This window comes from Nuphar pumila, chromosome 4 (assembly GCF_984573655.1).
Source record: "Nuphar pumila chromosome 4, dmNupPumi1.hap1.1, whole genome shotgun sequence".
Taxonomy (NCBI): domain Eukaryota; kingdom Viridiplantae; phylum Streptophyta; class Magnoliopsida; order Nymphaeales; family Nymphaeaceae; genus Nuphar; species Nuphar pumila.
In genome coordinates, this window is record NC_143252.1 from 137,511,525 (window position 1) to 137,536,599 (window position 25,075).

Here is a 25,075-nt window from a genome sequence, read left to right on the forward strand (position 1 = left end):
AAGAGGAATAATAGAAAGAGAACATATGAGGTAAAAGTGCTTGTAATGAAAACAAACTATTACAACCAAGAAGAATAAAAATATCAATTTTAATAGTCTTTTGAAATACCATGGCTTCAAAAATAGAGTCATCATAGATAATTATAATTATAAGCATCCATAATAACAATGACCAAATAAACAAATGAGTGATACACTACACTGATAAACTAGAGATCAAACAATCATCAGTTAGAGCCAGACTACAAGCTGACAATCTAAACTGACACTAAGATGCACATAACTCACTCCAACAAAAAGGCCAAGAAGAAATGATGCATCATATAGAATTCTGTGATGGACAACCAAATGTCATAACAAAGCAATAAATACTCACAAAAATCAATTTCCAAATAAGTGAGTTCATATATAAGAACTGATTTGAAAAAACAAAGTTCCAAATCAAATCAAATAACGGTAGATGAAAAATTTAAAATTAATATAATGAAATTGTGTGCACAACAAGATGTTAATTGATACAATTATATGCAATGCAATCATATGCAAACAAGATGTCAATTGATAATTTTTCACAAAACAAAATTACATAAATAACAATGAAGAATGAGCATGGCCAATATAAGCAAGCTATATATAGAGGTAGCTCAATCTAGATTATAAGTCTACCTATGAAACAATAGTTAATTTTAACATTAAATGGGCCAAAATATATAGAGAGATTTTTTCAAAGAACTATAAAAAAAACTAAGAGCATACACAAGTACAAGTAATCATGAATACTCTCAAAGAAATAAAAGATCATGTATATGCAAATAACTTTAAAGCCACATATCTTATACAAAAGCTTATGAAGGATCACATAGGATATGCATAGGAACATGCACATATAACCATAAATATACTAACATACCCAAAATATATTTTTGAATTATCATGCTTACGCAAGAACCAATAAAACAATAACTCATTTTTAAGACAGTAATAATTTCAATTAATTTGAGAACACATCTAATTTTTCAATAAAATACCAAACAAAAAATTTGAAATGACACGATCATTAATGGCACACAAATATATGCATAGACCTATGTGTACGAAACATGAATATGTAGATGATATACCGATAGAGCAATCTCATTAGAGCATACAAACCATCCATGGCATGACTAATGAGAGTATACATACAAGAATTTAAAAATTCTTAAGTAGCACATCTCAATGAAAGCACTACATAAAATTTAAAGAACATGCTTTGATATGTGCATAAAGTCACCAATTATGATAAAACACAATACATAACAAAAAATAGCATTTTTGTAAATAACATGAAAAACATATAAGCATAGTATTTAAGATTTTAAGATACCACATTCTTGTAAAATATAATTTTTCATTATGATATTTTCCAATATATATATATATATATATATATATTCATAGTCGAAATATATATTTCAAGTAAACATGTTTATGCAAAAACATATGTCAAAAGACAATAATTTCCACATATTCTAATTTTAATTAATTTGAAAACATATTAATTTTTAATAAATAGCCACAATATTTCAAATATATATTTTAAATATATACCATAAAAATTTTAAGTAAAGAATCCAAAGAAAAATACATACCGGAATACGAGAGTCTTGAGTCAAAGTTGTACATCAATTCAAATATTTCTTTTGAAACACAAACACGAACGAGATGCCAAGACCAAGATTCCTTAATCGGATACCATGTTATGAAATAGCACGGAATCCAACACATTCCAAATCGTAGTCCAAATGTCAATCGAAATGTATTTGAATTCTCACAATATACAAACTTGGTACAAGTATGAATAAATGATTTTATTCATAATGAATAATAAAATACATAAAAGAAATAAATAAATAAGGGCCTCACTACAATACACTCAAAAACACAAAAAACTAAAAGCTACCCATCACTCTCTCACCTTACAAAGGCACCCACCCACCCATGCATATAGAGAAAAGAAGAAGAGATTAAAGGAGAGAAAAAGAGAGATTGTTCTAGCTGTTGGACTACGCAGCTATTTGGTTAGCACAAGGTTGCCAGACTAGGAAGCGGAAGCGAGAAACGATACAGGAAGCAAACAAGAGAAGCGACACATTTTAAAATGTATAGGAAGCGAAAAGCAAGGAACAAAAAAAGAAATATACAAATTGAATGAGAATCAAAATGAAACACAAATAAAAACTAAAATAAAAGTGACAAATATTAAATTTCATGTTTTTTAGCATAAAATTAAACTTTTAACAAAATCTAAAAACGATGACTACCAATTTAGAGAAAGCACATGAAAGTGAGTGAGAAGTGTGAGAGAAAACACATAAAAACCAAGAAAAGTTTAGTAAGAGAATATACAAGAAGAATAGATGAAGCGTGTGGAAAGCATAGGAGAAGTATGAGGGAATCAAGGTTCTTATCAAGTTTCGGAAGCAAGGAGTATCGCGGTTTCGAAGCGAGTTTCCGAAAAGCGAATTTCCCACCTATCTAAGAAGCTTCCAGTAACTCCAGACCAGCAGTCCATCAACTAGCCCAAGTCAACCAATAGTTGACTTCACTATAAAGTATATAATATATATATATATTTTTTATTCAAGTATATATATGTATATTTATGTAATGAAATGGTGGTCTTCAACAAATGCACAAATAACTCACAAACAAGTGTCTATTGGAGACACTACAAGCATGACCCTTGAAAGGGTATAAAAGGAAGAACACTTGAAAAATAAATAATACTTTATTCATGAACAAAATGCTTAAGAAGCATGGTTATTTACATTGAAGGGGTTCACCCCTATATATACAAAAAAGTGGGAGAGAGGAGAGCTCATTTTGAGCTCTCCAAAAGAGACGTTGGATTCCAACGTCTCTTAATATAGCTGTTGGACTACAGTCCAACAACATTTATTATTATAGCTGTTGGACTGTAGTCCAACAGTATTTATTATAGCTGTTGGACTACAGTCCAACAGCTATTTGCACAGTCAAGTTCCAACAGGAACTTGACTGGATCAAATATCTAGTTTCTATTGAACTAGATGCTAAAAAAATAAAATAAAAAAAGAAAATATAATAATATTAAATAATATATATATATATTACAGATTACATTTTAACAATTTATACATATATATAATATATATAAATGCATACATATGTACATACATATATAATATGTATACGTATATACATATACAATATTATATATATATATACATATCTTAACAATCATCCTTAGGCTTATCAAAATCAAAACCATTTTCATTCTCGAGAAAATTTATATTTCTTGAAATATATAGTTTGTCATTTTTTATATCATAGCATCGATAACCTTTTTGGTTATTAACATAACCAAGAAACACACATTCAAGGGCTTTAGGGGATAATTTATCTCTTTTTTCAATAAGTATAAAGCATTTACATCCAAAAATTCTTAATCTACTCAAATCATGAGAGGTTTGATAAAGTTTTCTATTAGAGACGTGTTTTAAAGAGAGGATGAGGGCATCTGGTTTATAAGATACACAGCAGTTAAGGCTCCTTCAGACCAAAATCCTTTTGGAACATTTTCTACAATAAGTTCTTGTAATTTCAATGATATGAGGTGCTTTCTCTCAGCAAATTCATTTTGTTGAGGAGTATTTGGACAAGATCTTTAATATGAAATCTTTTTCCTTTCAAAAAAATTTGAAATCATTAGAGAAATATTCCACCCTGGAATTCGATCAAAAATGGCAATATTGGTTTGAAATTGGTTTTGCACAATATTGTGAAATTCTTTGAAACATGAAAAAACATTAGATGTTTGCCTAATAAAATATATCCAAGTATACCTAGTATAATTAGGGGTGGGCATCAGGCTGGCCCGACTTTAAGTGCAGATGGCCAGGCCCATTGGCCCAACAGACCAATGTGAAGCGGGTCAGGTCTAACTCAACCCGACCTAAATCTATTTGTAAATAGTAATAATAAACAAGTTCCCAACTTTTCATCCACCCAATTAATTATCTTTCTAGTTTTCATAAAATTAATATAAATAATTAGGTAAATAGTAATAGTTACCAAGTTGCTATGCAATAGTTAATTTCTTATTTTTTATATTATTAAAAAATTACTAATAAACAACTCAAGCCCATCGGGCCGGCCCACGTATATAACGGACTAACGGACTGGGTTTTGATCCGATACCTAACGAGCCCGGGCCTAAAACCTTGGCCCAAACCCAGGCTGGGTCAGCTTGGCCCATCGGGCATCCCGACTCGTTGCCCACCCCTAAGTATAATCATCAATGAATATAACATAATAAGAGAGCCCTCCTTTTGACATGATCGAAGTCGATCCACATACATCCAAATGCACAAGTTCAAAAGGTTTGGTAGAGACAAAAGTTCTAGAGCTAAAAGGAATTTTATTTATTTTTCCAAAAGTACAGTCATTAAATACAAACTTTCATGCAAGAGGCTTTCAAAAAAGGGAAAAGGGTCAACTTAGATACATTTGGATGGCTTAATCTTTGAAGACATAAAGATATATCTTTTTCCTTAACAAAATTACAAAAAGAATCTTTAGGTAAATGAAGAAAATCCATGTAGTAGTATTCTCCCTTCTATGACCTTCCCCAATCAGATTCCCTGAATGGCAATCATGCACCCAATATTTTTTTGATAATAAGGAAACTTCATACCCATAATCCGATATTTGTGAAACAAAAAATAAATTTAGATTGAGTTTTGGAAAACTCTAACTTTAGGAACTTGAATTTTTTTTTGAAACATTGGTGAATGTTCCAATACTTTTTTATTTCCAAATTGGTTTCATCGGCAGTAGAAAAACAAAAATTATAAAAGGATTTTGTGCATTCATATAGAAGGGATTCTAAAGGAGTCACGTGAAAGGAGGCACTGGAGTTAAGCATCCAAGAGAGAGTACCTAGAGGGGAAGAGGTAGATATGACAACACCGAAAGTATAAGCAGAGGTGGAAGATGTCTTAAGGAATAATTGCAATGCTTTCATTATATGTTGAATAGAATCCTTAAGATATCCTTTTATGCTTGCATTCTCACTCTCTTTAGAAATCTCTTCAACGGTGGCCACCTTTTTTTTAGCTTAAGGCACTCCGGTTTGATGTGTCACGGCTCTTAGCAAAAGTGAAAAATGATCTTCCTTCCTCCATTGTTATTTTTTCATAATTGAGGTGGTTTATATGTTCTAATATTGTTGTCAAATCTTGACACGACGAGAACCCCCTCACTTCCTTTAAACATGCCAAGTCAAGTTTCAACTTGGTACACCTCTCCAAGAGCATCATCAAGAGAGGTGGCATTGGTCTTATGCAAAATGTTGAACCTAAGTTGTTCAAACTCGAGTCTTAACCCAAAAAGAAAGGTACATAAATGTTCTTTATCAAGTTGATTTTGCCTCATTTCAATAGAAAGTCCTTCCCACTTAGGCTCAAGCAACGATAACTCATCCCAAAGAGGTGAGAGAGTAATCTCTCACAATCTTATCTCCTTATTTAGTGGTTTGAATTTTCTTTTAAAGAAAATATTGTCATGCCCAATCTTTTTGCACAACATATTCTTAAGAAAAATACAAAGCTCACATGCTTTTTTGAATCTAAACTATATTTGTAGCAATCTTGAGTTTCATGCTATTTAGAAACCAAGAGAGAATTTGGGCATTTTTAGCTTCTCAATCTTCCAGCTGAGTATTGAAATCATTGATTGCTTTCTCTTTTTCTTCATCACTAAGAGCTTTAATTTGATCACCATCCTTTTTGGTGAGTATGAATTGTGATTCACATATGGTAGCACTCACATACCACCATAGTTTTTTTGCCTTTGATATTATGCTCCATGGCAGCAGCCCACATTAAGTAGTTAGAGTCGTTTATCTTGAACGTTATCACCATCATGGATTCTTCTTTGCCCATCTTGATTGAGAGAAACAAGGCTTGTGAGGGATTTTTCTAATGCAACCACGATCTTTGGAGAAGTTTTACACAATCCTAAGAGCCTTAGGGCTCTGATGCCATGTAAAAAAAAGAGCGGAAGTACAATGGGCAATCCAATAAGGATAAACAACAGACAAAAGAGTGCACAAACACTTAGTCCACCATAGGACCATACAATCAAGAAGCACAACAAAAAGAACACAACAAAAGCCACTATGTGCAAGCACAAATAAAAAAAAATATGGTCTTTCACTTGGAAAATGCTTAAGAAAGCATTACACAAATACAAGGAAGAAGAAGTAACCTTTAAATAGGCACTTGAGGACACAAAGGGGCTGATCCAACTAGTCGTTGGACCAGTAAAAAAATAAAAATGAAAATACAAAAAAGAAAGACAGGTCAGCCCCTAAAGGATTGACACCTAATACAATGGGAAATGACTGAAATACCCCTGACAAGTATTTCAGTTTACATAAAACAGAATATATATATATAAGGACACACTTTAACATTAACATGAAAACACGAAAACCATAAGTAGCTGTTTTTGCGAACTTATTTTTCTCCTTCCAAAGAGAAGATGAAGTTGATTTCAAGGAACCACTATGAGAATGACATTACCATGAGACATGTTTCCATATTCCACAAACTCCAGGGCACAAGGATAATGAGAATGAGCTGCAATTGATGGCATATCTACTGAAAACAAAACCAGTCTGTTTAGGAGTGATTAGGGACTAGACAATAACACTTAAAGGATAGCAGGATATAAAATTCAAAAAGTTGTAAAATTTTAAGACCTCATCAATCATTAGCAACAAGACAAACTGACTGTTTAGAAAATATTTCCTGCATAACAAAGTGAAGCAGATAGATTCTAGGTGAAAACTAGTTTTAAGCCAGTAAAAAAACAGTGACAAGCCTCAAACTGCCTCAGAAAGGCAAAGCCTGGTCTTAATACAGTAGAACACAGTTTACTACAAAGCCTCAGAAAGGCACTTCAAATGAACCTAACATATCAGTGACACATCTGTAAGATTTTCGATGTTCCAATCCTTCCCTGCGTGAAAGCTGAGAAACAAAGAGAGAGATAAAGAGGGAGAGAAAAACTGTAGGGAAAGCCGATACCACTCTCTTCGCAGGGTCGGCTGCTGTATTAACTCCTTTGTACTAACACACTATTACATAGATTAGGGTACTAAAGTACCCTTATTACAAAAGACTAAATTACATCGTGCCATTAATGACTTGTTAATGATCACCAAGACCCGTGACCCGTAACAAGGGAATACACTTCTTTTCACCCTCCGTCAAGTTGTGCATGATCTTGAACCATGAACAACTTGCCTTTTAACATCCAAAATCTGTCTTTTGTCAATCCTTTTGTAAATATATCCGCCACTTGATCTGTAGTTCGTACAAATTCAGGCTCAATCTCTTTCTCTTCTACCTTTTGTCTCACAAAATGCTGATCTATTTCAATATGTTTGGCACGACTGTGATGGATTGGATTAAAAGACATACTAATGGCACTCTGGTTGTCACACAAAAGAAGTGATCGAGAGATCGATTCTCCTACTTCTGTCAGTAAGTGTCTAATCCAAGTAGCTTCAGCAGTGGCAGCTGCCATTGACCTATATTCAGCCTCTGTAGTGGATCTGGCAACAGCCTTTTGTTTCTTACTACTCCAAGAAACCAAATTCATCACAACAAACACACAATAGCCGGATATTGATCTGCGTTCATCTGGGTCTCCCGCCCAGTCCGCATCAGAATAAACAGTGATCTCATGTGCATTTTGCCCATTGGTCTTTCTCTTATATAAGAGGCCATCCCCAACCGTTCCCTTCAGGTATCGAAGTATCCGTTTAACTGCTTTCATATGCCCTTCACATGGTGTATGCATAAACTGAGATACTTGATTCACGGAGTAGACTATATCAGGACGAGTAAAAGTGAGGTATTATAACATACCCACTATGCTACGGTACTGTGTGAGATTATCAAATGGATTCCCGTCTTGAGAGCTAAGCTTTTGATGAAGAACGCTAGGAGTTCCCAAGGGCTTGCAGTCTTTCATACCCGCTTTATTGAGAACATCAATGGTATACTTATGTTGAGTGAGTCATATCTTCAGAGGTACTGTCGACTTCAACTCCAAGAAAGTACCGTAGTTTGCCAAGGTCCTTCATTTTGAACCTCTGATTCAAGAGATGTTTGACTTCTTCAATGTGCTCATTGGAATTATCAGTGATGATGATATCATCTACATATATCAACAACAGAGTAACTGTGTCTTGGTTCTTAAATATAAATAAAGAGTGGTTAAGAAGAGATTTCTTAAAACCATATTTTTGTATTTCAAGAGAAAAACTATCGAACCAAGATCAAGATGCCTGCTTCAATCCATATATCGCCCTTTTTAGTCTGCATACATATTTTGTAGGATTGCCTTCTGTGTAACCAGTGGGTTGTTCCATGTATACTTCTTCTCTCAAATTTCCATGAAGAAAAGCATTCTTCACATCAAGTTGGTTAATAGTCCATTAATGTTCAATAGCTAAAGAAAGTATGACTCTGATTGTCCCCCATCTTCACCACTGGACTAAAGGTTTCAGCATAGTCCTGTCCTTGCTCTTGTGTAAAACCTTTGGCTACAAGTCTCGCCTTGTATCGCTCTATAGTCCCATCTGGTTTATACTTTATTTTGTACACCCATTTCGAACCAACAACATTTATGTCAGGTGGTCTTGGTACGACATCCCACGTACCACATTCATGTAGAGCTTCCATCTCCTCATTCATTGCTTCAATCCATCTTCTGGAATTTGATGCTTGAGAGAACGTTGTGGGTTCATCTTCTTTATTCAAGGCTGTTAGAAAGAGTTGAAAATCTAATGAGAAATTTTCATAACTGACCCATCTTTCAATTGGATGACGAGAACGGGTGGATCTTCTGGTATCAACGATGTTGGATGTAGAGGATGTGTCCATGTCTGAATTAACTATGGTGGGTGGCTCTCTTTCTCGTCAAGTGTAGACAAAGCCTTTATACCTTTCTGGATTCAAAGTGGGTCTGTATTTTCATGGGCAATCATTTCATCAGTAGACACAGATTCCTTATCCTTTTGAGTACAATTTGAGCAAACGTCACTAGCTCCGGAGAGAAGTTCATAATTCAACCAAGGATAATAAGCCTCGATTTTAGATTTTGATTCTGAAGAACTAGTACATCGACAATCAAAATTCAATTCATCGAAGATGACATTTCTTGATATTTTGATGCGCTTGCTCACCGGATCATAGCACTTGTACCCTTTATAGTCATCAGCATAACCCACAAACCTCAGGGCCTTGTCCTGAAACTTATGTCTCATTGAACTATCAACATGAACATAGCATAAACAACCAATCACATGCAAATCATGGTTGTTGGGATGTACACCAAAAAGAGACAAGTAAGGAGACTTGTTCCCAAAATAGTCATGGGCAATCGATTTATCACATGAACTGCAGAATGAAAAGCCTTTGTCCATAAAGTAATCGAAAGACTAGTACCATGCATCATGCTCATCGCACTCTCAACAATATGGCGATGCTTCCTTTCAGCAATCTCATTCTGCTGAGGTGTGTGTGGGCAAGGCACCTTTTTCCTTATCCTGTTACTTTGAAGAAAGTTAGTAAAGTCAATGGAAGAAAATTCACCTCCTCCGTCACATTGGAAACTAAGGATGTTTTCAGAAAATTGGTTTTTGACAAAGAAATTGAAGTTTCAGAACAACTTGAAAGTCTCAGATTTGTGTTTCATGAAAAATATCCAAGAATAACGAGAATAACTGTCAACAAATAAAAGATAATATCTAGTTTCAGATATGGAAGCAACTGGAGCAGGCCCCCAAACATCAGAGGAGATAATCTCAAAAGGTCTTGAAGCTCTTTTATTGATAGAATGAAAAGGTAAGACATGACTCTTACATAAGAGACAACTAGAACATTTGTTGTCATTGACATTTATTCCTAAACTTGACTTGGGAATGAGGTTATTTGAAACAAGCTTTTCAATGAAACTACTACTGCAATGACCTAGACGACCATGCCAAAGATTTGGCTTATTGATTTCACAGACACTAAAGACACAGGTAGAATTTTCAGAAGGCAACGATGGGTGAAGCTTCAAGTTTGGTTCTGCAGAGCGAATATGTGCTGAAGGATCTTCTTGAAAGACATACATATTGCCTTGCCGTTTTCCTCTAGCGAATGTCTCCTTCGTGCAGAGATCCTTGACAAGAACAGAAGAGGGAGTAAATTCAACTGAGGCTTTGATATCATCAACAAGTTTAGAGACTAAAACAATGTTTTTCTTGATATTAGGAGCATAAAGAACTTTTGAAAGGTTGATAGAAGATTCAGACAAGGGTATAATAGAGTTTCCAATATGAGAGATAGAGTGGTGTGATCAATCTCCAGTAACTATACTACTACCAATGTAAGGAACAAGTTTTAGGAGCTTACCGGCATCACCAGTAACGTGAGTTGCTGCGCCAAAGTCCACGTACTAAGTACCTTGCTCATTCTGTTTTAGATTCAATTCTGCTAAAGCTGACAACAATAACTCCTTTACTTCTCCGCTGATTCGTGTATTGTCTGTGCCCCTTTTTGCTTCAGTTTGTGTCGATTTTCCCTTATTTTGGGGATTGAACCAACAGTTAGCTTTGATATACCCCTTCTTATTACATAGAAAGCAAGTAGGAATTGGCCTCTGTCTTTGTGGATTGAAATATGTGTTGGGTATAGGTAATAGTCCACGACCTCCTTGACCACTTCTCCCTTGTGCTCATTTTCCCTTGATATCATAGCTTCCTCGTCCTCGTGCATAAGTAATCCCTGTAGCAAGAACTTCTTGTGCCCCAGTATGCATAGATGATTCTTCAGAAAATCCGTTTAGGTTCATCTCATATTGTAACAATTTTGCACGTAGATCTTCAAAGTTGAGCAGCTCAAGTAAGCATAACAAGGAAGTAACAATCATATGATAGTCGTGTCCCAATCCACTAAGAGTTTGTTGTACCAAATCTTTATCAGTTACTGCACTTCCAACAACTGCTAGTTGATCTGTGATAACCTTCATTTTGTTCAAGTATTCCATGATGGTCATAGAATCCTTTCTTAACATTTGAAATTCTCTTTTAAGAAACATAATTCTGCCCTGAGAAACCTGTGAGTATGTCTGAACAAGTCTGTTCCAAAGTTGCATGGCAGTACAGTCACAACTACTTCTTGTGATAGTGTAGATGTAATATAGGCAACTAGCGCTTGGTCTTTTTTCATCCAAGCTACAAATTCAGGATATATAACATATACCATAGTAGATTCCCCTTTGCTATCCCTTTCTTCTCGTGATATGAACTCGGGAGGAACTGGAATAGATCCATCCAGATGTCCAGAAAGATCCTGACTCCTAATGAAAGGTATGATTTGTCTCTTCCAAGTCAAGAAGTTACCATTGTTTAATTTTTCAGACACGAGTTGACTGAGGAAACTTGAAGAAAGGACCGAGTAGGAAGTGAATCCATGTGTCACAGTATTAAGAGTGTGTCCAACACAATCTGTCTACAGTTTTTGTATTTTTTTTTTTACAGAAACTAATTCAGATCAATGGCTGATTTAAACAGAAATTGAATATCTGTCAGATTTCTGATTTTCAGAAAAGAATGAATACTGAATACGAAAACCACAAAAATATGTGAATATGGATTCACACTCGGTATTGACGCAATGCTTTCAAGATGTAGGAGATGAAATGGCAGAAAAGAGTAAGACCCGATTGCGTGATGAAATGGTAGAAAAGAGTAGGAGATGAAATGGTATCGGTAGCTGGATCAAGTAAGACCCGATTGCGTGATTAGATCACGCTGACTGTAACGTCCCAAAATTTTAACCCAAATTTAAGAGGATTTTTTTTTTATATATATATAACAGCGGAAACAAGAAATAAAATAGGGTTAAGCATTTCGAGACATTAGGGTGGAGAGAAAACCCAACACATTTATTTCCTTCCATTTATCAAGGAATAATGACATCAGAGTTTTAAAAACATAAAATGAACTCAACCATCCCTGGAACAATAAATCCAAAAATCTCAATCCGATGCCTCATCCCGCAGCCGCTCATAAACCCTAGTCTTTACCTGAAAAATAGTAAATTGATTGGAATTAGACTACCACGTCTAAGTAGGAAAACTGTGACTCTTAATGCAGGTACATCATGAGTCTAGTATGTGATGTGGGTGTCAAGTGTAAATCTTTAGTATATACAATAGCACGTAAAGCAACAACAATAATCAACAGTCATATACATGAGCAGGTAAACAATTATGCAATAACAATAACTGAGCAGGTAAGGCATAGTATGCAACATGAATAAGCAAGTGAGGTAGGCGATGCAACAGCAATAACAATAACATGCATAACTTTCATGTAATAGTTCAATCACCTCGTATTGACCCATTTCAGGATTTCAGATCATTACAATATAAAACATGCTGAAAAATATGCAAATGTCTCTTTAATGACTCCATCACAGTGATACCTAACTGTTTTAATTGATGTTTATCTTTTCTTATCCCGCGGGTACACACGGGCCGAGGCAACCATCACAGAAGAGAACGTTCGGGGGTATATTATTCAAAGTTGTTTTATTAACCCGAACATTCTAACTGAGACTGAAATCCCAAGGGAGCGGTCAGTGACCGAGAGAACCTCCCAAAGGCCAAAACCAAAATAGGATGCATCCCTAACTTCTGCAGAAGAACAAAGATCTACCACCTAGGACATATTGGTAGTCCGGGTCCCCCCAACTCCGAGGACTGGGGACCATCGAGTCACTTTAGCTCGAAACAGTAAAACACATGTCCCCGGAGTTTTGTACCACTTACCCTCTCCAAGGTAAGCCCGAATCTGAGTGGGTTAATCTTTTCATTTAATTATGTTCCCGAAGTATGGGGTTTTTCCCCAACTTCCTTCTACTATCATAGCAGTAGAATTCCCAACCTAGTCATTTTACCAAGGTGTATAAACCAGTCCCAATCCTTTGTCATATTGATTGCATAACCCACCCAAAGTGCTCCGGTGCCTTTAAACCAGTCAAGCACGAATGCCCCGGTGCCTTTAAACCAGTCGGACAACAATATTATATTATCATTTTCATGTGGATTCACATCATAACTTCGATGGTCTATGCATGACCCTCAATACACTGGCTTGACATTCATATGCCCACCACAAACCGACCCATAGGTTCGGTTACCAGATCATCATTCCTCATCATTATTATTTATTTATTTATTCTTCAATTGCAAATTGCCACAACGTACCATTAGGTTTTGACTTGTGACATCCCAACACAGGGTGGCATGTATTAAAAACTCTGCCAACAAGCAAAAACATTGTCGGTGTCCTTTATTGAGCATGCAGTGTAATCCTAGAGATTTGGTAATATAACTAAATACTTTTCTCCACACATTCTCATTTGAACATTCCACAAGATATACAGCTTAGTTGGCATTTGATACTTTCAACAAGTATGTAGTGTTAGGCAATAATACTTCAGAAAAATATACAGTTTAACATGCATATGGACATTGGAGAATAAGCATCTTAATGGCCATTTGAATCTTCTAGATGATATGCACATAATGGGCATTGAAACAATTTAAGGAATATGCAATTAAACATCATAAATTATGCAGCTTAATATGCAACTAAATATCAACTTAATATACAAGTTACTATGCAGTTAAGCCCCAAATGAGCAATATCAACTGAACAGGACATACAAGAGAATGTATCTCAAACATCACTGAGAAGAACATGACTGAATCAGATTTCATCTGAGAAAGCATATGAGTTCTACTAAAACAAATCGCAACCAACATACTTTAAACTATGAGAAAGAAGCTTAGGAGACTGCAACATTTTTAATTTCACACAACATCATGCATACAACTGTATAAGCTTATACATGATCACAAGTACTCAGATCGGATCACAGCCAACAAAATAATAGGCAAATCAGACTTAATAGCAATCCACAAAATAACGTATTACTCAAGTATTAAAACCGTCAAAATAATATAACATCTTTAGACTATCATACACTTAAAGATTTGCTATTTTAACAAAAACACACATTTCTGATTAACTGTGTTAATATGTCAATCACACAAACTCGCAATTTACTGTTTAAACATATTACAAATTTTGATCAGCTGCTTCAACCTGGGAAACAGGCAAACCAGATTTTAATTTTTCTTGAAAGCCATGCAGCATAATCGCATATCCACAATCCATTTGGATCGGGTTTTACTATCTGACTATTCATAAATATATTGGTAAACATAACAGAACCCTAAGTTATGCGGATCAGATTCATAATTTGAACATAAATAATATAACATGTAATCATTGTATATGTCACATACTAAGGATTGAACTTACTAAAACCCGTGTTACAAAGAAATCAAGATGTCCCATTTAACTTGCAGATAGAAGATGGTCCATTACACCAAATATGTAAATCAACCAAAATACTAAAAATTCAACCTATTTTGTCTTTCAAGTGTTGAAGTTTGTTCTTTCTTGGGCAAGGATGACAAACCCAGCCAGCATTCGCGTCAAGATCTCGCAGTATTGTCATTAGAGTAAACCTAATTAACTAAATGACATGTTCACTATCATTGTACGGAACATGAAAATAAAATCTATAAGTTGGTCAGGCCTTCAAAATATAGTTATAGCATACATGATGCTCAACAGCCTCATAAGCACCTACAGACACATGCACAAACATATTAGAAAATATTGAATACTCACTCAAAATTCACAGGTCAGTCTTTATTCTGATATATATATATATATATATAAATAAGTAGAGTAATTCAAAATATACATATCTGAACAGATTAATTGAAAATCATCCGGTAATAATGAATATTGTATTCAGGGTTCAATATGCACATCTTTTTTTTTTTTTTTGCTAGGAACAATTGCCGAAATTACCCAAATTGAACTATCAATTATTTAACGTTATACAGACTAAAGCAGTTACAAGGATCGACTGGGTTGTAGTGTACTAGAACCAAAAATCCAAATTCCGTCATGATTGATAATTTAACAAAGAATTTAGCAGGATTTGCAAACAGAATATATGAAAAAAAAATAAGAAGCTATTTACAGAAATTTAAAAAGAAATACACACTCGGGATTGTACATATTTTAAGGTAAAGATCTGAAATACAACCCCCCATTCTTTGAGTTAGGGTTACACACGAGAAACCCCCTCCAAATCTAAGAAATTGGGTTCTCGGCTTAGGTTATCAGAATTTTTTTTTTCTTGACCAATACAAGCACACACAGAGCCACTCAATAACCCACAAGATAAGTTACAGATCCTACCTTTCTCCGACGATCGGAGGTTGCTGTGGTGCAATGGTCGCTCAGACGAACCCCGTCGGTGCTGCCAAAGAAAGGGGAAACGAAGGTGGTGGCGTTGTCACTAGAGCTCGCAAAGGGGAAAAGTTGCAGGGAGGTTGTAGAGGACAGTGGCTCGGGTTGCTGGGAGGTTGCAGGCGACGACATCGACCAACATCGCACCAGCGCCGGCTCAGTCGCACGCTGGGAGTGCAGAGCCGAGAGAGAGGCGAGAGAGGAAGATCGCAGGGGGAGATGCAGAGGGTGTCGGCTGCCCCTGCTGGCGCGTGCAAAAACGAGAGGGAGGTGGGAGGAAGAGACTCGGGAGGGGGATTTTGTAGGATGGTGGCCCCCGAAACGGAAGGAGGAGGTTACCTCCTTCACTCCCCTCGGCTGCGCATCCACGCTCCCTAGCCACCCCTCACGACGAGTTAGGGTTCAAAAATGAACCCTAACACTCGATTTATCGGGTAGGGGCCCTTACTTAACGCACGGTACGGTGCGGGGCGCGGATCGACCGGATCCATGCCCCGATTTGAATATGCGGCCCATCGATGGTTTGGGTCCGATATTTGGACCCATACGGATCCAACTACGGATCCATATATTTTTATACTTGGTATTATTATTACTATCTTATTTATATATATATATATATTACATTCAATTGGGTACGGTTTTGGTCTGGCCACCACCGAGACCCGCGACCCAAAGCTTTTAATGAAACCCCCTAGTTGGGAAATTTGGATCCGTCTAAGGATTCAAAATGTTACAAGCTTTGAAATACCCTATTCTTAATACAATTGGTTTATTCTTCGATACGATCTTGTGGGTCTTTCATAGGTTAATATAGATCCATTTACGTTATCCAAAAATTAACATAAATTAATATGGATCCAAGATCCATTGTGCTTCATCAATTCTTTTAATAAATTCGGATCCAGAAATCCGAAGTTTTGATCATACTCTGGTTTAGAACTATGGATCCAAATGAATTATTATGGATCCAGCTAAATGTACATTGATCTTTATGGTTTCAATACAAGGATCCAGATTAATATTGAAATTCTGATATCGAAGATCCAAATGAAATTTTGTGGATCCGAACATCGCCTTAAGCTATACCAATTCCCACTAAAGTGTTGTAGAAATTTTCCCATTAAATCCGATTTTCTTCAAGGATCCAAATGGGTTATCCAAGATCCAATTACGAATAAATAATTAAAACAATAAAATATTCGTGTATCACCTTAATGACTTAAAATCTAAATTTATTTATCTGATAAAAATCATGGGTATTACACTGACAGATTGAAGAATGACAGATGGGGTTCAACGAAGGCTTTGAGATCGAAAACCTGGGCTGAGTTAACCCAGTCCTCTCTGAGTTAATTCAGATTAGTTAGGGAAGAGAGTTTGATCATATCTGATCGATGTCAAGAGACACACAAAAAAAAAACGAGATTGGGGAAAACTGGGTTAACTCAGATTAGTTAGAGAAGGGAAGGGAGTTTGATCAGATCTGATTAACGTCAGATCTGATCGAGATCAAGAGATAGAGAAAATCGAGGTTGGGGAAACAGACGAGATTGGGGAAAAAAAAATTCTTGACTTAGAAGAGAAAATCGAGAAGAGACAGATCTTTTGGACGTACCTTTGAGATCGATTCCAGTTTCAGCTGTAGCGTAGCTCTGATACCATGTAAGATTTCCGATGTTCCAATCATTCCCTGCGTGAAAGCTGAGAAACAAAGAGAGAGATAGAGAGGGAGAGAAAAACTGTAGGGAAAGCCGATACCACTCTCTTCGCAGGGTCGGCTGCTGTATTAACTCCTTTATATTAACACACTATTACATAGATTAGGGTACTAAAGTACCCTTATTACAAAAGACTAAATTACATCGTGCCATTAATGACTTGTTAATGATCACGGGTCTAGATCTCCAGACCCGTGACCCGTAACAAGGGAATACACTTCTTTTCAACATCATGACGCTCGTCCACCTACAACCAATGAATGAATCTGAACCTCAATCACAGCTTTGACATTAAGAAAACGCCTGTCTGCAAAGGTCATTTTTTGAAGTCAAGGAAAAGTCTCCCACTGCCACTGACAATTTCCTGATCTAGGACTGGATTTTGCATTATGGCATTTCTCCTTTAGGGGTTCCTGGAAGGAACTCTGAGATGTCTATTATCACTAAATTATCTCTCCTTTGTCATGATAAGCACCATAAATTGACTACACACATGGTACATGTTTGAGGGAGGAGAAAAAGGGATCTGCAGACTATCAATCAACTTAACATGCATTATAGACAAGTGCAGAAAGATTAGTACAAATATGATAACAATAAACCACAATCCTATGTGTTATAAAAAGTTTAATATCAAATGAAACATAAGGAAATTTGTCCAGAGATACTAATTCACATTAATAGTTAACCAAATAGTTTTCAACACACTCGAATATTCTGTTAATATATGAACACTATATTCAGGAAAAAGAGAAACCAATAAAAAAATGTACTATGACTATCAGACAGATTAATCAACTATCTAAATGGCTCCTATAAAAGTGGAAAACAAAGAAAAATGCAAAAGTGGCATACCTTTGAACCGATCATCTGGATAAACAGGAACATCAAAGTAGATTAACCCTCGATGGAAAAGACCCCTTATGATTACAGGATCAAAAAGAACAAATGAATTTGCTTCCTCCTTGCAGATTTTGTCAATGGTTGACATTTCCTCTTCCGTGAGTTTCTACAAGAATTTTACTACCAATACTAAGCATGTCCCACATGTAAAAGGATAAAAAAGAGTAGTCAAGCATTTCTTGATATGAAGACTAAGCATGTCCCACGTGTAAATAGAAAAACAAGAGACTCACTAGAAATTAGCATCATAGTAGTGTTGACTGTTATAATAGAAGAGGAAATTTGGATCATGTGCATGAATCATACTGAACAAATAAAAGGTTAAAGAAGAATTTAAGATATACTCACCTTGAACTCTTCCAAAGTGAAATTAACAAGGCATACACCCCACCATGGTTCGATGCTGAAGTCCACAGGTTGTGTTGGCAGCAACTCTTTGGCAATGGACTTGTTGAGCTTCCACATAATTTTCTAGCAAGCTCCAAAATAAGTAACCACAGTCAGAAAAATAAAACAGCAAACTAATAATTACAGAGATGAATATAGGTTCCGAACTCCTAGTGTACAATCATACAGAAAAGGATCCTTTCTAGCCGGATTCTCTATTTTGAAAAAAAATCATGCTTTGAAATCCATATGCCATAGTTTTGGGAGCGACAAATAGGGAGAAAAAGAGTGCAATAGCATGATCAATAAAAAAGATGACCACCTTAAAATCTTGACACTAGGTTTGCTCTCAAGGAAAGTTTTTTTTCCCTCTTTTATCTTTTTTATAATGATTGGATAGATGAAACTGAGAATCCAAGTGTCAGGCACATATAGGGGCAGCAGATATCATTGTTCAATAATCTTTATGTTCTACTCCTGCAGACAATTGCATCTGAATATCTAATAGACTGAAACTTCTCTCTATAGAAAAACTGAAAAACTAATAATAATAAATAACAAGTTAAAAGAAAAAGTTGTTTAAAATAACTGGACCCTGACAAAAATGAAAACAACGTCCTCAACTACACATTGAAGTAGACAAAGTTAAGATAACTTAGCATCCCTGCCCACAATTCCAACTCATTCCAGAATATGATGTTAGGATGCCAATCTTTTTAAAATGCACCCTTTACATGCTTGAGATGGTAGAGTTATGACAGGAAACCCTAAGAGACATGCAGCATGACATTTAGACATCATGAACAATACAATCATAGTAGAGAAAAAAGCTGCCTAGGCAAAGATTATAAACTAAAGAAAACTAGAATCATAGAAACAAAAATTCTTGGGAAAAATACTTTGTTACTGGGAACAATGTTTAACTCTCAGCAAAGGGAATTAATCCCTTGGATGCTGAAGAAGATAACAGCAAAAAGTGCTGACTCCAAAGTTAACCCTTAAGGATGGATACAATCAACTAGGAGAAGCCAAAACACGATTTCTAGCGAATGTTCACCATCAAGGTTGGCTTGTAAGAGCAGGAGGTTGAATGTCATAGCTGGAGGATCAAAGTTAATATATCTTAGTCAAGGGATCTCACGCTCAAACCTGCTGCAGCTTGAGAGAGAGAAAGAGAGAGAGAGAGAGAGAGAGAGAGAGAGAGAGAGAGAGAGAGAGAGAGAGAGAGAGCAATTCTAGGTTACATCTGGGAGCCAATACCAAATCATGGAAATGTCAAAACAATGACTTGTGGGAGTATTCTTCACCATATAGTGGAAGATACTCATTTACTTCTAGTGAAAATCCATATTTTTTCTGATAAAGCCTGGGGTTTGATGTACGCAAAGCTTGTCACCTTGGTTCTACATTTGTTCATGAGATCAATAAATTCATTCCTTCCAATTCCAGTAAGCCGTAAAGCATCTGCTGCACTAAAATTTGGGATGCTATCATATGGTTGTTCTGCACAATAGTTAGCAGCATTAGAATCCATGTGGTTGTTTTTTGTATATAACAATGAAGCACCAAAATGAGTAATAACAATGCTGAAACTTCAACATTTTTTTTATTTTGCTAAACCAAACTAGAAGCACCAATAAACTGCATACAATTAAAGAATGAAAAATGCTAACTGCTATTGAAAGTTTGGGTAATGACATACAAAACAGTTGGCCAAATTTGAATAAGGTTCTGCAGAAAAAAAAAACAAGAAAATAGATACAATTATATATGTCGGTCAGGTTTTACCAAAGAAAAAAGATGTGAAGCAGAATTCAAGTAAAAATGATTCCATCAAAATGCAAAACATATCTATCCATAGAAAGTAGACTTTAGTTTAGCATATCTGTTAGAAGGATGGACTCAGTTAATCATCCTATTCAAAAGATGATCAATGTATAACAATTTGAGGCAGGTTATCAAGTACTCATGCGAAAAGAACCTAATTCTTCCACCAATATGTACAAAGATCCCAAGGATAATCCGTAATGATTCAAAAGTCCACTGGTAGAAAATGAACACATCCACTTGTATCACCAGTAAGGAAAACATATAATGTTTAATATTAGATTGAAGATACCTCACGAAGCACAAAACATGTAAGCACACCTGGTTAAGTAGTAGCAAACAGTACATAACTCCCATTCTTTTAAAGAAGTCACACATCATGTTCCTTAGGATAAATTTATGCAACCTTTTAGCATAAGGTATTCATTTGTTATTGTAATTTTATCAAGAAACAGGACTGCTAAGACTATCAAATCTTTCTACCAAAAACAACCATATACATACACTGATACTTTTTTTATTCTATGCTTACTATAGAAAGAAAATGATACTCATGTACAAGCAAATTTTAAAAATCAGGAGAAGAAAATTATGGCTATAAATAACTTCCTTCTTAGAACAAGGATTGTACATGATAACAGTAACTTGCTTGACATGCATTCTAAAGCCTCAGGCTTAAAGATAACAACTAGCTATACCATTTTTCATCACTTCAAAAATCATGTCACAATAATATCTGAAGGGTGATATTCTCATTACTCGGCAAATGTACTCAGCAAGGTGGTAAGGGAAAAGCTGCACGAACAATAGGAGTCAAAGTTAAACACAGTCATGAGAAGACATCAGTGCACATGAAAAAATAATAATAATCATAATACTCTGGATAAATATGTTACAACATAAAGTGAATAAAGGAAAGGACCATGGCAAGCTGGGCAATTACATATTAACTTGCCATTTTTCATTTGTCAAATTGTATGGCTTTTTTAAGTATGGTAAACCAATTAGGAGCATCAGACGGAACAATCATAGTCAAAAAATTAGATGTACATAAAAACATGAACTAGGTCACTAAATCCATACCGCTAGATTCTTATGCAAATATCGCATCATTTCGTCATAATATTCTCCTTCTTTGCATACTTTACGAGCAAAAGAAGTATTCCACTGGAGTCGCTTTTTGATGCAGTGGTCCATGACCCTGTGCACAGTGAAGAGCAATTGAAGTCTCATAAGACACATTATACAGCTCAAGAAGAATAGATCCTTGAAGACAATGAGGCATTCGACCAATCAAGGTGTCCAGCCAATTCAACTATTCAATCTAATAATGATGATTCTAATAAGCATCTCAAAATAACCAAGTGATGATCCAGGGTGGCAGTGAAAGATTATTTACTTATTTATTTATATCACACAATTACATGTAACAAACTCGAGCCTCGAGATTATTAAGAAATACAAATATGCTCAGAAAACAACAATACATAAAAAGGAAAGAAGCAACAGCAAAATAAGTTCTCAATATCACAAAAGGAAGCATAAACAAACTCATGGATAAGATGTTCACAAAGTTCAACAAAGGTTTGAATTTGACAGTTCCATGATGAATTGTGCAATGTTTTGTATATCATGTCATGACAACCTTACACAGGTGTGTCCAGCTGACATGGCTGGGATGCTATATCACATAGGCACGGGTATGGGTACAGATACACAGGGTACAAAACAAAATTTCTAAAAATGTGGGAACAAAGGTATGGTTATATATACATGCATGAATGTGTGTGCACACACACACACACATCTCTCTCTCTCTCTCTCTCTCTCTCTCTCTCTCTCTCTCTCTCTCTCTCTCTCTCTCTCTCTCTAATGGATCAAATCTGGCTTGGATCAGATCCAAAATTGGTCTGACCCGTACCAAATGAAGTACCAGTAGCTGTGCCCACACAAGTACAGAATTCTTCTTGAAGTATCCATGTTACATACTTGGGATGTCGGGGTGTTAAAAATATAAAAAAATGTAATATATATAATATAATAATACAATATTTATTTATATTTTTATTTATTTTATTTTTCTTTTCTTTATTCTTTTTTTTTTATTTTTGTCTAGTTCATTTTGAACTAGACTTTTTATCTAGTCAAGATCACATTGGATCTTGACTAGATTTATAGTCATTGGACCTAGTCCAACGACTCTTTGAGAAGAGCTCTTCTCCCCCTCTCTCTACTTGTATAAATAGGGGTGATCACCTCTCCTTTGTAATATGCTTCTTAAGCATTTTCATATGAAATAAAGATTATTATTTTATCTTGTGTTCTTTCATTTATACCCTTTTTGTGGGTTGTGCTTGTAGCGTCTCCAATAGACACCTATTGTAAGCTTTTGTGGAAAATCACCATTTCATTACACGGGGAACTCGTTTCCTTCACGTACACCGAGAATGATTTTGAATATCCACACTAGAAAGTTAGACAGACGCAGCATTATCTTCTAATTATAGGCTCACACTATGAGAATGAAATGCTGAGGAAGCACCATCTTGTCATTCCAGGTATATATAAATTAATTCCAAAAACTTTATGGATTTTTTCTTTTTTGAAAGGCAAGCTGGGGTTAGGCAGACCCCTACCAGTCACACAGCTATACCATTGAGTTTTGAACCTGCAACGTCCCAACACAAGGTGACTTGCACTAGCTGCTCCTACCAGACAAGCGGAGCCCGCATCGGTAACTTTATGCAATTTTTTATATGCATAAACATCTGATTTTACAGCAATTGCAAAAAAAGTTAATAACAAAGAGCATTTTACTTGCATGATAAAAATTTATGCTAGAAGATCCATGACCAACAAGTACAATACCTAATTTCCATTACAGTTTAAAAAAGAAATTACCCTTCCTTTAATGGACTTAAGCATAAAGGTGCTGCGAATATAGGAAGGCATTCAACAAGGCACTTGTGTTGGACATTAAGGATATGTACTAGGAGGACAAGCTCTTCTATTTCCTAATAGGGCTTCCATCCACCCTAGGCTCTGCCTTCAGCAAAGCTCGGGGGGACATCGAGTCGAGCTATCCGTGGCTTATTGGGTACCCAGCCCGTCTCGGGTCAGGTTCGGGCCTCAAAATGAAGATCCCACCTGAAAAAAATCAGGCCATGCCCGACCCGGCATCTTATCAAGTCGGGCTCGGGCATGGGTCCCAGCCCAAGTCAGGCTCTTACTATCAATGGAAAAAGCAAAAAAAAAGTTTTAAATTTTAAAAAAAGTGCCCTTTGCTGCCATCTTTTACAGCTAGAAAAAACAACGTACAACTGGCAGTGTGATGTGACAAGAGAGACTTTCCCTCTCTCCTTTCTTGGCAAGGTGCCCTTCCTTTTCAGGTTACAACGGCTCCATGCCTTTCTTGGGACTTGGAGGGATGTGATCACCATTCCCTAACTTTCACAAGAGGAGGGCATTGGGTTGGGCAGCCCATGGGTTGACCCCTTCTCTGCATTCTGTTCCCTATCGCCACTGCCCCTCTCTCACCCATCGGACTGCCCTTTCTCTGCATTCCACCCCTTCTCTGCATCCCGAAGGCTCCTTGACTGACCCTGGCCGTCTCCCTCTCGCTGCAATTCCCATCGCCGAACCGCCCCTGTGGCCAGCTGGCTTCATCACCGGGCCGATTGCTTTCTCCCGCTCCCCTATACGGGACTCTCTCTCTCTCTCTCTCTCTCTCTCTCTCAAGAAGCTCGTCGGAACCTGGGTCGCCGGAGGTAGACGAAGCTCCCACCGCACATCTATCTCTCCCTCTCTCAGCGGCAGGGAGGGGGTTTTCATGCTTTGGGAGATCCGACACGGGCGACGGAGGAAGCCCTCATCGATAAGCGACGATTCAAGGTATTTTTTACGTACTTCCGCCAAAGTCTCCTTTTGTTGGTGTTTTCATGTCGTTTTCTTTAAAAAAAAAAACTTGCTTTTTTTTTATCCTGTGCATAACTGTTTAGTTATACACTGTCTGTCCCAAGCTCGGATAACGGAAGAGGGTTGCGGTAGGCCAGTGACAGCCAACGTAAAAACTTAGTCACACCCTATGAATATGAACCAATATGCGAATTTCGTTGGGGCGTTCTCTACTAAGCGACGCTATGTACACTATAGGACTGGAGGCAGTGATAAGTGGGCAAGGGTAGCTAGGACTTTGCCCAGAAGCGATGCGTCAAACCGGCGCTCGGGGGTGGGGTCAAATAGGCAAGGGTTCCCGCACTTTGTTGGACGGGTGAGGGTAAAAAAGATAGCTCAAGACCATACAATTAGGTTAGCCACTTGGAACATAGGGTCTTTAACTAATAAGTTGGTAGAGTTAGCAAATGTTATGTGTAGGAGAAAGATTGATATTTTATGTTTACAAGAGACCAAATGGGTAGGTGAGAAAGCAAAAGTGATACAACCTTGGGGATATAAGATTTGGTATACAGGAATACATAGGAATAGGAATGGAGTTGGGATTGTTATTAGTCGTGAGTTTATAGATAATGTAGTTGAGGTCTGTAGGAAGGGGGATAGGATTATACTTATTAGATTAGTAGTAGGTACGGATATTATTAATTTTATTAGTGTTTATGCACCTCAAATCAATTTAGACGATTCCATTAAGCGTCAATTTTGGAAAGATTTAGACGGAGTAGTACAAGGGATATCTCATGGAGAAAAGATTTTCATCTGCGGAGACCTTAATGGACATGTAGGCATTAGT

At 36.4% G+C, this 25,075-nt stretch overlaps 1 protein-coding gene across 2 annotated transcripts in view; it reads right to left on the minus strand.

Moving 5' to 3' along the window:
* LOC149841230 (uncharacterized) overlaps window positions 1-21,504 on the minus strand; it is a 38,915-nt gene extending 17,411 nt beyond the window's left edge. Inside the window, exons 1-5 of one of the 2 annotated variants that reach the window (XM_090004719.1) lie at window positions 21,412-21,504; window positions 21,027-21,123; window positions 19,898-20,004; window positions 18,463-18,585; window positions 18,067-18,220 (exon numbers count right to left, since the gene is read on the minus strand). In XM_090004719.1, coding sequence (XP_089860845.1) covers window positions 18,067-18,220; window positions 18,463-18,585; window positions 19,898-20,004; window positions 21,027-21,123; window positions 21,412-21,441 — 511 coding nt within the window. In that variant the 5' untranslated portion in view covers window positions 21,442-21,504. The other variant, XM_090004718.1, reaches the window with a different exon arrangement.
* Between the last annotated feature and the right edge of the window lie 3,571 nt (window positions 21,505-25,075).